The sequence below is a fragment of the Bombyx mandarina genome, chromosome 10, assembly GCF_030267445.1.
Source record: "Bombyx mandarina strain Sakado chromosome 10, ASM3026744v2".
Classification (NCBI taxonomy): domain Eukaryota; kingdom Metazoa; phylum Arthropoda; class Insecta; order Lepidoptera; family Bombycidae; genus Bombyx; species Bombyx mandarina.
This window is the reverse complement of record NC_143217.1, coordinates 2,619,954-2,633,514: the sequence shown is the minus strand read 5'-3', so window position 1 is coordinate 2,633,514 and position 13,561 is coordinate 2,619,954. Positions and strand designations below refer to the sequence as shown.

General features: G+C 35.0%; 1 protein-coding gene across 1 annotated transcript; it reads left to right on the top strand.

The window, feature by feature from the left end:
• The first annotated feature begins 2,362 nt into the window (after positions 1 to 2,362).
• On the top strand, positions 2,363 to 12,847 carry LOC114247413 (glutathione S-transferase 1). The gene is made up of 8 exons (XM_089730144.1): positions 2,363 to 2,449; positions 2,760 to 2,972; positions 4,686 to 4,799; positions 7,470 to 7,618; positions 8,100 to 8,158; positions 8,502 to 8,649; positions 10,120 to 10,313; positions 10,848 to 12,847. Exons 1-8 carry the CDS (start codon positions 2,401 to 2,403, stop codon positions 11,014 to 11,016), a joined length of 1,095 nt encoding a protein of 364 aa, XP_089586270.1. The 5' UTR covers positions 2,363 to 2,400; the 3' UTR covers positions 11,017 to 12,847.
• The last annotated feature ends 714 nt before the right edge of the window (positions 12,848 to 13,561 follow it).

Genomic DNA, 13,561 nt, shown 5'->3' with positions numbered 1-13,561 from the left:
CGTCGACTGCTTTCCATTCTGTCCGCAGGATCGGGAATGTAGTTACCGGGGGCCACGATGAGAGAGTTCTCGTGTCGTGCCGCTTTATCGGTACCAGTGACCACTTAAAATGAGGTGAGCCGTGAGTTCATCCACCCATCCAAGCAATAAAAAAAAAAGAAACTGGGGGTTAATTGCATTCACACTTATTCACTTGTAAACAGGAGAATGTACACTCGAGTTACACTGTGGTCAAATAGTTACGATTTTTTTACGAAGCTTGCACTTGCATTTTACTAAGATTATATTATATCATCTCACTTCATTAAATTAATTATCTTCATTTCATTTTACTCCATATTATCATTTTTCATAAAAATAAGAATATAGATTAAAATAAGACGACCTAAAAGTTATAGTTACCAGGTTATAAAATCCCTTTAAAAAAAATTTTTATAAAATATAGTCACCGCATTAAGTGTATAATCTATGGTCACCGCCACGAAAGAAAGGTGAATGAAGTTAGCCCCTCAAAAAAATTTATTTTTCCTATTTTATACTTATTCTCTATTAATTCGTTTGTTCATCATTTGTTCATGATTGTTCACTGTTAATAATTGTTTGTTCTGCATTTATTTATTTAAAAAAAATATTTAAAAATATACCTACAAGTTAGCCCCTCTAATGCAATTTTTAATACTTTTTCATCCTTAATGACTCGTAAATATTCATTTTCGATTGTTCTTATATAAAACATGTTTGTTCTCTTTCGAAATTACTCGTTTTTTGTTTAATTTACTATTTTTATTAGTTGAATAAATGTATGCAAAATATGTGTACTGCGCATGCGTCAATTATAATGCCTAAACTTTCTACACGGTTTTAATCGTGAAAAAAAAACAAATATAAATCCTGAAGGAGCAATTAATTGGTATACAGTTTAATTAAAAAAATTAAAAAATAAATAAATGAAGTAATGTGCATTGGCGTTAAGTTAGACCAAATACATTTTTTCCATCCTCTTACCTATCGTATTAAAATGTTATTTTCCTAATGTTAGGAATATAATTTCGACTGTGTAAAAAAGTTATTATAATGTATACCTATATTATCTCTTGAAAGATAAATAATGAACATATTTACTTATTTGTTTATATTACCTATGTGAACTCCCTATCTTTTTTATACCTTCATAACAATAAGTAGGAGGATGGAAAAAATATATTTGGTCTAACTTAACGCCAATGCACATTACTTCATTTATTTCTTTTTAAATTTTTTTAATTAAACTGTATACCAATTAATTGCTCCTTCAGGATTTATATTTGTTTTTTTTTCACGATTAAAACCGTGTAGAAAGTTTAGGCATTATAGTTAACGCATGCGCAGTACACATATTTTGCATACATTTATTCAACTAATAAAAATAGTAAATTAAACAAAAAACGAGTAATTTCGAAAGAGAACAAACATGTTTTATATAAGAACAATCGAAAATGAATATTTACGAGTCATTAAGGATCAAAAAGTATTAAAAATTGCATTAGAGGGGCTAACTTGTAGGTATATTTTTAAATATTTTTTTTAAATAAATAAATGCAGAACAAACAATTATTACCAGTGAACAATCATGAACAAATGATGAACAAACGAATTAATAGAAAATAAGTATAAAATAGGAAAAATAAATTTTTTTGAGGGGCTAACTTCATTCACCTACGAAAGAAGTCCCGCGGCTAAACTAAGAACTAAAACTTCGCTAGAAGTAATAGTGTTCTGTGAACTAAAATCAGCAGATCCGTCATGTTGGTTGCTGTGAGGTGTTCTTGAGAATGGTTACCTACTTTATGAAGTTTTTTATTCTATTTCACTTAGTTAACTGATTTTCGGACTTTTGGCGGGAACGCGAGGAGTGAAGTTGTGTGATTTGATTTATTTTGTCTATTTAGTGTTTCTTCAGGTGTAAATGTGTAATAACGGTGGTTTATTAACTGTTTAATATCTGTGAAAGTGCACAAATGTGGGAAAATGAAACAAAGCCGCTGAACGTAACTTCTCGGGATCCTCCAAAAAGTCCACTGAAAAAATCTTAGTAAATGACCACCATTATACTGAGATTATATTTCATCCCATATCATCTCAATTCATTTCATTTAATTTCATCCCAGTTGATTAGTGTCTCAAATTAATAATCTTCATTTCATTTCACTCCATAATATCATTTTTCATAAAAATATGAATAATATAAAATAAAATAAGAGATGACTGAAAGGTCTCAGTTACCAGGTCATAATATCTTAAAAATAATAATAAGAAAAGCATACATACGATTTCATAATCTATAATTTAGTAGAAATACTTGTAACCACTGAGCAAGTAATCTTGTAACTTTCGTTTAATTAAACAAATTTGGTACTCACCATGCCTCGAAGATGTAAAATGAAATGCTATTTTGGATGCAATGATAGTGGTTAGTTTGCATTATTTCCCGCCTTACTAGATACAATCTTAAACGTTACATATAGCATGATATAGTTTAATTACATTGGTATCTACTAACAAATTTCCTTATCATTTTATACCAATATTAAAAATATTAAAATCGACTCCGACCGTATATTTTATGATCGGTCTCTGTCCAGCCTCCCCTATGGTTGCCAACCTCCCTGCTTTGTAAAATCTTGAAAAGAAAATATTTTAAAATATTGTTTAAGTTAATATCGTTTGAATTAATAAATAATTCCCAGGCAGCCTAAACTTTAATGTGCATTTTCTTTTAGGTCCATTTCACACATTTCCTAATCCTGAAAGCGTGATAGTAGAACACATAGAGAGATTCAATGATTGGAAAGCAGTGCTAGACTTAGACATTCAAAAAATTGGTGACCGAAAAATTTATAATAATGTACGCTTATGTGGAAACCACTTCCAGGATTGTTTCAAATTACCTAGTGGTCGGCTTACCCAGAATTCGAGACCAACATTGTTTTGTAGTAAGTTATGGTATATTTTACACATCTCTGTGTTGGTTAAATGTTTAAATCAATAATTATCTTTTTTCTATTAAGTCCAAATATTACAAACTATAAGTACAGTGAAAAACCATTTTTATTTCTTTATTCTTCTTGTCCATTTGATGGTTTTCTTGAATAGGTTATTTGGTAAGTAACTCTAGTTTGTGAGATTAATGACAAAAAAAAGTAAGAAGATGGATTCATAGTTTTTTGTATTAAAATCGCAAATTCTATTTAATTAATTATTGTGGTGACCAATCCAGTTTGTGACTTAGCTGTAAAGTTTAACCTAATATGCAAAACAGTGCAGTTCAATATTATATATTGAAAATGGTCTCACTATTTGCAATTTAAAGTTACATGTATCCTCTCCCCAGTGCGCATCAAAATTTATTATGGCACCACCAGTCCAAAGTCCGCTCAGCGGACTTTCCACGTAATGCGCATATGTGCATGTCAATTAATTTTGTCTATGATGTGTTGAGTCCGCTGAGCGGACTTTGCGCTGGCTAGGTTTTTTCGGTCTAGCTTTAGAAAAACGTGATTTTCTCAAAATTTAATTGGAATTATTCAAAATTCCAACTAGATTTATAATTCCAATAAGATTTCTTTATGTAATTTGTTAGACTACACTTGACCTTGAATTATATTGCAACTGTTCTATGAGAAATATAATCGGTTACCTAAATCTTATCTTTTGTTTTCCATTTATTAAAAAATAAAGACCTTGCTGGATGTAAAATTATATATTTTTTGTACAAGACTAAGTGTTTGATAAAATAAAAACCAAATGGCTTAAGTTCCAATACATTTTTTTTATACTGCACATGTTGTGAAACACTGTTTGAAATTGCCACCAACTAAATCAACGATCTTGAAAAATTTTTGTACCACAGACCAAACAAATTTTATGTAATAAGGCGAACCTATTCATGCTTAGTCGATTTTGAAAGTACTTTAGAACGAGAACTCTAGTAAAATAATGTAATAGCCCTTAATATAGGAAGTCCGCTGAGCGGACGCGGCACTGTTGCCGCCACTGGCCGCGTCTTTGAAGTCCTTTGAGCGGACGGGTCACTGTTGATAGATAAATGTGATTTGACATTTCACGTATCTGTGGAGTCCGCTCAGAGGACTCCGCACTGGGGAGAGGGTATATAACAAGTTGTCAACATGTATATACCAACATTGAAGTCGTCGTGGCCTAAAGGATAAGACGTCCGGTGCACTCGTATGAAGCGATGCACCGGTGTTCGAATCCCGCAGGCGGGTACCAATTTTTCTAATGAAATACGTACTCAACAAATGTTCTCGATTGACTTCCACGGTGAAGGAATAACATCGTGTAATAAAAATCAAACCCGCAAAATTATAAATTGCGTAATCACTGGTGGTAGGACCTCTTGAGAGTCCGCACGGGTAGGTACCACCACCCCGCCTATTTCCGCCGTGAAGCAGTAATGCGTTTCGGTTCGAAGGGTGGGGTAGCCGTTGTAACTATACTGAGACCTTAGAACTTATATCTCGAGGTGGATGGCGCATTTACGTTGTAGATGTCTATGGGCTCCAGTGACCACTTAACATCAGGTGGGCTGTGAGCTCGTCCATCCATCTAAGCAATAAAAAACGTCAGTTTATTTGAAAATATAAGTAGACCTGAACAGGCCTAATATTAAAATATGAATGTTTCAGACAAACAATATCCGAATGATAAAATAGATGAAAGCTTAGATACATCTGAAACGAGGGATAATGTAGATTCATCGGATATAAAAAATGGTAACGATAAAGTTGAACATGTTCCAAGTAAGTTAAAATTTATTATATATACAGTGGTGGTTGTATAATTAGAAACACCACAATCGTTTTTATTTTCAAATTAAACAATAAATAGGTCAACAAAATGGTCAAAAATTTATCCTTTATTAAAAAAAATATATATAAATCCCACTACACAAGTGCAGTTTCAATTTTACATTCCAGACAAACATTAAAATGAGTCTTAAGGTATGAACAATAATGGTCAACTAATTAGAAACAACAATAAAAAAGTATTAAAGACAATATTTTTTTAAGTATTCGTAATTAGTATTGTTATTTACGAAATAGCTACTATCCACAACCTACATCATCATCATCATTCTTTCCTATTACCCTCTGCTGGGGTGTAGGGCTCGAATCAAATTTTCCCATTTATATCGGTCTTGGGCAGTCTGTTCTAGCTCCTCCCACGTCAAGCTCAAGACCCCTAGCTCCTGCTCCATCGAGCGACGCCAAGTTGTTCTGGGGCGGCCTCTCTTCCTTTTGCCAGACACTTTCCAGGTCAGTGCTCTCTTTGATAGGTGGATATCGGGCTTTCTCAAAGTGTGACCAATCCAATGCCACTTCCGCGTAAGGATCTCCTTCCCCATTGGTGTCTGCTTAGTGATCCTCCACAGCTCTTTGTTAGTGATCTTCTCAGGCCAAAAGATTTTCAAAATCTGACGTAGGCACCTATTCACAAACACTTGAAATTTCTTGATCAAGTCCTATATCAACCTACATAATAGTTGTAATTAATATTTATTAACATATCTCTTATTTTCAATAACAGCACTGGAATGATTCAATAAATTGTGTGGCACAAGTGGCATTGGTTCAATAAATTTCATACATTTTTCTAGGGGGATTGAATTCCATGCTTCAACAAATGCTTCATATAGTTCGGTTTGACTGGTGTTAGGTTTGTTTGAGACTTTCTTTTTAACAAAATACCCAAGATTTTCTATTGGGCTCAAACCGGACTATTTTCTGGCCAGTCTTAAAACGGATATACGCTGCTTATATGCTTTATAATTAAAAGTATTATTTACAGGGCGTCTAACATAGCACTTTTCATCGGAATTCACCTTATATATTTTTGTATTATCTGAAAATAACACTTTTTTCCATTCTTGTACCAATTAACCTTGTTCCAATTAACATTTTTTAGCGAATAATAATCGCTTCTCTTGGTGTTGTTTGGTAAGAAGTGGTACCTTGGGAGAGGTTCTTCCAAACAATTTAGCTTCCACTAATCTTCGGCGTATCAGTCTTGACGAGATGTTTCGCAGGTCGTCAATCTGGTTGGAGCCTTTAAATGGGTCTTTTTTAGCAACATGAACGATTAGCGTATCTTCTCTGGGACATGTTTTTCTTGGCCGAGCCTTACTCAGAACATTTTTAACAGTTCCATGTGTTTTATGATCAATTGCATTAAAAACTTTCTAACAGAACAATATAATGCTTAGCTATTCATCTGTACGCCCACTTATGGTCTATATGTAAATTAACAATTATTTGCCGAGTTGTCGCGTAACAACATATAATTTTGCCGATTTTGAACAAAATCAAATTCAGATTAAATTTTGAATTGCCGCCAAAATAATAGAAAAAGCCGAGAAAGAAATGTTATTCTCCAATTTCGAAAAAGAATGTGCTATGCATGCCTTTTTAAAATGTTTCTAATTAGACGTCCAAGCGGTCAGTAACATAAAATAAACTCCCACATGGGTAAGACTCATTTTGTAATTAAAAGTAAGATATGTTTTATATTTTATGCATTTAATGAGTTTTTTATTTGAGTGGCTATATCATTAATTATTGGATGTGTATATTTTTTACGAACATTTGTACGTTAAAGTTATATTTCTTTATTCATAAGAAGTGTTTCTAATTATATGACCACCACTGCAATATTTTTTTTTTGTTGCCCTTGTAGTCATACGGCCCTGATGGTGAGTGGTTACCGTCGCCCATGGACTTCAACAATGCCAGGGGCAGAGCCAAGCCGCTGCCTACCGGCAAAATATACCGTTTTTTTTGTTCAAGAGAGATCTTGTTTCTGATCATTAATTGAGTAAATGGATAAAGAGGTCACAGCCCACCCAGTGTGAAGTGGTTACTGGAGTCCTTAGACATCAAGGCCACCACCCACCCTAAGACAAACGTCTAACTCTCAAATGTATAGTCTGTCTCATTCTTCAAAGCCACGTGCATTCCTATATATGGCAGAAAGGGTGGTTGTACATGTGCTCACAAGATGCTCTACAGCCAGTAATTATGCAAATTATAATTAACAATTTGTTCATTTTCAATCAAATCAAAGTAGCTTCTCAAAAATGCTTTACCCACTAATACAATAATATATCTTTTCCTAAATTAAATTAAAAATCAAGTCTATTGTTGAAAAATACTAGGGTTACGATTGAGAACCATGTGAGTAGGTTTTGTGTCAAATGGGTGAGATGACCACTGTTAGTGAATAAAGAATATACTTCCGTAAATGTGGTACCAGCTACTCATACTTAGTGAGATTGGTGCAAGTGATTTTTTTTTAAATCTCTCAATGTAGATCATCGTTATTTTTTATTAATCTTTTATTAACATAATATAGGTACTTCACATTTGCTCAAAACAGTTGGTTGAGACAGGTTTTTAATATAAATTCTTTTTTAGAAGAACTACCGCCTCGCATTCTTTATAAAATAGACGCTGGACCTCCGTCATGTGCTGTCAAAATTGTAGCAGACATTATTGGCTTAGAATTCGCAGAGAAGGAATGCGATTTTTTCAAACTTGAACATAAGTCTCCTGATTTTCTTGAGGTACGGATTGTACTTTGTCGAAACAGTAAACAGCTGATTTGTATATCATATGTATCCAGCATAATTATGGAATGTTGCTGGTACTATTCCAGAAACATTTTGTGCAGTCCCAATATCAAATGTATAAAGTTTCAAACCAATGAGTTTAAAATTATTAAAGTTCTTCACTTTCTTAAATGAGATCAAATACAGTTTCAAGTGAAAGGTGCCAGTTTGGCTATTTCCTTAGTATTGCTGATGTTCATGATTCACCTTGAACAAAAAAAAGGAACATAATTCAATTACTTTTATTATGATGAGTAAACTCCTTATTATTGATCCAAACGTTTCTTAACTGAAATACCAATATAATTAAAAATTGCAATGATAATATATCTCTGAACTTTATTAGCCAATTTTTTACTTATTTACATTTTACATTTCTTTAATGTAGTACCAACCTACGTTATTGTGTAATATAATCTTCAAATGTTATTTTCAGTTAAACCCGCTCGGTACCCTGCCCACGATAACGGATGGTAAATTCGTCCTTTCAGATAGGTAAGGGTCAATGTGTTTTACGTATTAAACTGGTGGTAGGACCTCTTGTGAGTCCGCACGGGTAGGTACCACCACCCTGCCTATTTCTGCCGTGAAGCAGTAATGCGGTTCGGTTTGGAGGGTGGGTCAGCCGTTGTAACTATACTGAGACCTTAGAACTTATATCTCAAGGTACGTGGCGGCATATACGTTGTAGATGTCTATGGGCTCCAGTAACCACTTAACACCAGGTGGGCTCGTCCAGTCATCTAAGCAATAAATAAAAATTTGGCCATAATGTCAGGGATTCACTGGGCCTTTATAAAAACATTTCAAACGAAATACTTTTGTTTCTTGATGGCAGTAACGCAATAATAAAGTACTTGTTAAGTAAGTACGGAAAAGAATTAGAAGAGTCCCTGTATCCGAGCGATATCGAGAGTCGAGCGCTAGTCGACCAGGCGCTGTTCTTCAACGCGGGAGTCTTCTTCATCAGGCTGAAAGCTATTGCCGTAAGTATACCGTGTATATTTGGCAGCGGCTTGGCTCTGCCCCTGGCATTGCTGAAGTCCATGGGCGACGGTAACCACTCACCATCAAATGGGCCGTATGCTCGTCTATCTACAAGGGCAATAAAAAAATATCGACCATAAATAAATCACTCTCACAAACGAAGACTGTTAAGTTGTAGAGCAATTGCGGATACGACGAAACAACAGCAAAAAAAGCGACCAAAATTATATTTAAACGCCTCTCATTGACATCACAACGTCGGACCAATTGAGTCTGCCAGCGCAAAAGTGGCCTAAGATTACTATAGTTTTTTTGGAGCAATGAGGTTTTCATGAATTTGAATTTGACTAGGCAAAATAATGTTTGCAAGTGTGCAAAAATAATGTTTACAAAGCCATCCGTTATCTATGGATGAAACTATGCATAAGCCGGTTTGGCATCAAAATTTATTGAAGTTATACTTCTTTAGGCGCGTTATGAAAAATTTATGAGAGTGAAATTTTACGATGCGCGCGCACCGTGACACAAAATTAACAGAGTGAAGTTGCCCACTAAATCGCTCATTACAATATGACCGACGTAACTTGGCGAGTCTGAATATAGCCGCAGGTGAACTTTCCGAACCGTACCGAGAATTACCGAATTTATACGATGTCAAGAAAAAGGATGTCCAATATGCGTGTTTGAGGATGTTGTTTAATCGATTTTTTTTCAAACTGATTAAATTTTAAATAAAAAAATGAAATAAATTTAATAAAAATAAAGTATAACTTCTTACGCGCGTACATAAGTACACGTACCCTTTTTATATTTTAAATAAATTGCAATATATATATCGACGCTTGAAAGGCAAACGTGACTAAGCGACAATAACTGCTTTGTACATAAATGATAGGCAAATAACCATATTCGATGCGCAAAAAAAAAATATTTCTAGGTTTATTAAAATCATGTCAATCCTACAGCTAGATTCGTTAAAATATAATTTTTTTCAGGTATTTCAACTTTAAATTAGTCTACTGTAAAGTTCACGCATTGTCGCTTAGTCACGTTTGCCTTTCAAGTCAAGCGTCGATATAAATAAGCATGATTATGAAAAATTGTGGGTTAGGCCACTTTTGCGCTGACGGCCTCAATTATATTGTAATAGCGGCTGTGTCACCGAAGCTCATGACTGCTTCGCGATAAATTATTCTGAATGGTGGCACATGTTTTACCCCTAAAGGCTTGAATTCAGATAAAAAGCATTGATTTGTTTATATAATTAGTTTTTATTATATTTACAACGATTCGGTGAGCGGAACTTGCTTCAGCTGATCGGTTGTTACTGATGCGATTAAAACATTTCACAATTGTGAATGGTCTTATTTAAAATTGAACTTTAACTCTGTACATATAACGTTTTAATTAAGTTAACTATATATTTATTGTTCAAATTTATATATAACTGAGCGTGCTCTGTGTCATAGTTACCTACGGTATTCGGAAGCCTGCAGGAGCCCACGGCGAAGCATCTAGAAGACATCGAGTCAGCGTACGAAGTAATCGAAGCGTACCTGCGGAAGCACCACTACATCGCGACCGACCACCTCACCATAGCCGACATCGCCGTTAGCTGCACCGCTTTCGCTCTAAGAGGAGTTTTGGAAATTGATGAAAACAAGTAGGTTGATATAGTATTTTTAAGGTCAGAGACTCCTATGCTATTGCCTTCTATGCCACGCCTCTTATAATAGTGTGTCATTGACGGCATTGGTACGGGTGACACGGTATGTTCAGTCTGCACGGAAAGTACCAGCACCCTCCGCCAGTCCTGGTGTAACTGGAAAGACTTCCGGGCCACCAGTAATCCTTCAATACTAAAAAAAAACCAGCATCCATTTGCTAAGCATTGCTGTGTTACAGTAAGGCTAGGAATGCTGCAGTACAAAACTATAAAGGCTAACCTCATGTCTCTAGGCAGGCAAAAGCGGTTATTTTATAACATCTGTGGGCTTCGGTAATCAACTAACACACACACACACACCTCTAATCGCTAATCTAATTAAGTAATAATACCTTTTATACTTCTGTGCCTGGAGTTTATTCATTAATCGATGGTGAGCTAAAATAAACAAAACGCACAGATGCAACAGTGTTAAAATTTATTTTAAAATAAATGTGTTTCACCACTTTTGTAAGCAATTTTGTTTTACAGGTTCCCAGGTATGATAAGATGGCTTCAAATTCTGAGCGAAGTTCCGAAAATCAAGAAACACGGTGTTTCTGGTGGTGATTTACTCGCAGATATATTAAGAAAACAGTGGAAAAAGAACAAGAATGTAGAAAAAATATATGATATTGATATATCCTATGGTATATCCTAGTTGCTGCTGAATGCTCCATGCAACATGGTACTACAAGAAGACTGTCCGTTCCCTGTGGTTTATGTATGATCTCATATAAATATGCCACAGTTAATGATTCCAATCTAGGACTGTGTCGCGTTGTCATGGCTGCTAGAAGACTAGTATGAGACAAACAGTGTACAAGAAAGTACATGGAGACCCTAAATGCCAGACGTATTTAACAAAGATACTACTGACACTGATCTGGTACTAAATGTGATCTGTCAGACCATAGTTGAGTCGTTAACCACATTGTGTGACAATGAGATCAATGGAAATATTATGGAGATTGTTACTTTGTCTCGATTACTTCCTCGTGTGTAGGTGGCAGCAGAATCCTCTGGGGATTTTTTTTACTCTGCTCATTCCCTGGTAGCCTGAGGGGCCATTCCAGCTGCGTTTTGACTTGTAGGTGAGCTCATGGGCTTCAACCTGACTAAATGTGCTACCACTGGCCCTAGAAAGAGCAGTGCTTCGCAGAATCTGTTACCGGATCGGAATGGTGACCAAGTGTGAAGATCCAGCGAGAAACTCTGTGGATTTCGGGACAATCAATGCAGAGGGGAGTCTAGGTGTCTGAAAACTGCCGCGGAGATACGAATTACTACACTGGTTTTTAAGTCTTCAGGCCTAATGGGTGGACATCCGGTGTACTCACATCGAGCGATGTGGCGTTTAAGTCCCACAAGCCGGTACTCCAAGGAAATACGTACCTAACACGCGAATATTTAAAGAATACTTTGTAATAAACATCAGATGGCAAAATTTGCGATATTACTGTTTGGTTGTAGCTTAGGGCGTATTGTAATCCCATAAAGAAAAATACCACCATTGTTCCACATATTATTGTATATTATAGTTGAAGTCGTTGTGGCCTAAAGGATAAGACGTCCGGTGCATTCGTGTGGAGCGATGCACCGGTGTTCGAATCTCAGGCGGGTACCAATTTTTCTAATGAAATACGTACTCAACAATTGTTCACGATTGACTTCCACGGTGAAGGAATAACATCGTGTAATAAAAATCAAACCCGCAAAATTATAATTTGCATAATTACTGGTGGTAGGACCTCTTGTGAGTCCGCGAGGGTAGGTACCACCACCCTGCCTATTTCTGCCGTGAAGCAGTAATGCGTTTCGATTCGAAGGGTGGGGCAGCCGTTGTAACTATACTGAGACTTTAGAACTTATATCTCAAGGTAGGTGGCGCATTTACGTTATGTACGTCTATAGGCTCCAGTAACTACTTAACACCAGGTGGACTGTGAGCTCGTCCACCCATCTAAGCAATAAAAAAAATCTGATTTAATGTGTTTATTAGAATATGATATTTTAAATGAAAAAAAAAAGGTATTATTTATTGCCCACACGGTTGTAGAACAGAAGTTTTTGTTAAATAACTACCACCGCGATTGTCTCGTACAAAATCACCCCGAAACGTTCAGTCAGTATAGCCAACATTAAGATTCATAATCTAGGTGTTTTCGGATAATTAAATCGATCATCATACCACCAATTTATGGCGCGAAATTGTTCTACATTCCGGTTTGAAGAGCAGGACGCCCCTGGTATACTTTTATGTATTGCATTGTTATACAACAACACATTCTGACAATGACTCTGTAACATGAGACTGACAAAATTAATTAGTATAAAAAATCGGAGTCGGATCGGAATATTTAATCAATATCTCGAGAAAAGGCATGGCGTCCCATTAACTAAATTTAAATTGTATACTCTAAAACTGATTGAAGTGTTCTTATTAATTTATAAATAAATATATTGGAATTAAAATTTTGTTCGAACCTTAACTTTGTGCTTTGATTGTTATTAATATTCCCAATACCAATCCCAAACCTAACCTATATGTAATCAAATCAATTCCTTATTTTGTTAACGTTATTCTTATTATAATGAACAAGAAAAGCTTAAATCACTATAGTAAACTCTTTAGTAACGGTTTCTAGTTTTTATTTCGACTAGCCATAAAACCTTTTTTCTTATTAAAATTTGTTTAGACTATTCTTCATTTGGGTTGCTGTAAACAGCACTAGCGCCATCGCTCAAGTGCTTAAATGTTAGTTCTTGTTATTTAACACAGATGGCAGCATTTAGCAACATTAGATATTTACTAGAGTGCGATTGCTACAAAAATCTCTTTGTAACTAAACTTAAGTAAATTAGTATAATTTGTGTATAACCAACATTTAATTTGGGATTATGTTTCACGCTTAATACTGAAAGTTGTTGTTTAAGTAGCTATCATGACCTCAATTATTCAAATTAATAAAATTGTGTAAAACTACCATGTGGTCTCTCATAAACTGACTACAAAGTTATCTACCGACGTTTAATACGAAATATTTGAAAGACAATACAATGACCAATATCTTTGAAGTATCATAGAATTAAAATTAATGTGAGGAGCCATATTAGTATCACCAATAGTATCAAAATCATCAATACTAAATCACGCAATGTAGTACCTACTTATGTTGTACAATTTTTTTAGCAAAGTGACATCT

Bases quoted from the DNA above. Each gene is read 5' to 3' on its own strand.
- LOC114247413 (XM_089730144.1), top strand. From the start codon at position 2,401: ATGCCTCGAAGATGTAAAATGAAATGCTATTTTGGATGCAATGATAGT. The intron at 8,650-10,119 runs GTAAGTATACCG...TCTGTGTCATAG, and splicing joins TCAGGCTGAAAGCTATTGCC to TTACCTACGGTATTCGGAAG. The intron at 10,314-10,847 runs GTAGGTTGATAT...TTTGTTTTACAG, and splicing joins TTGGAAATTGATGAAAACAA to GTTCCCAGGTATGATAAGAT.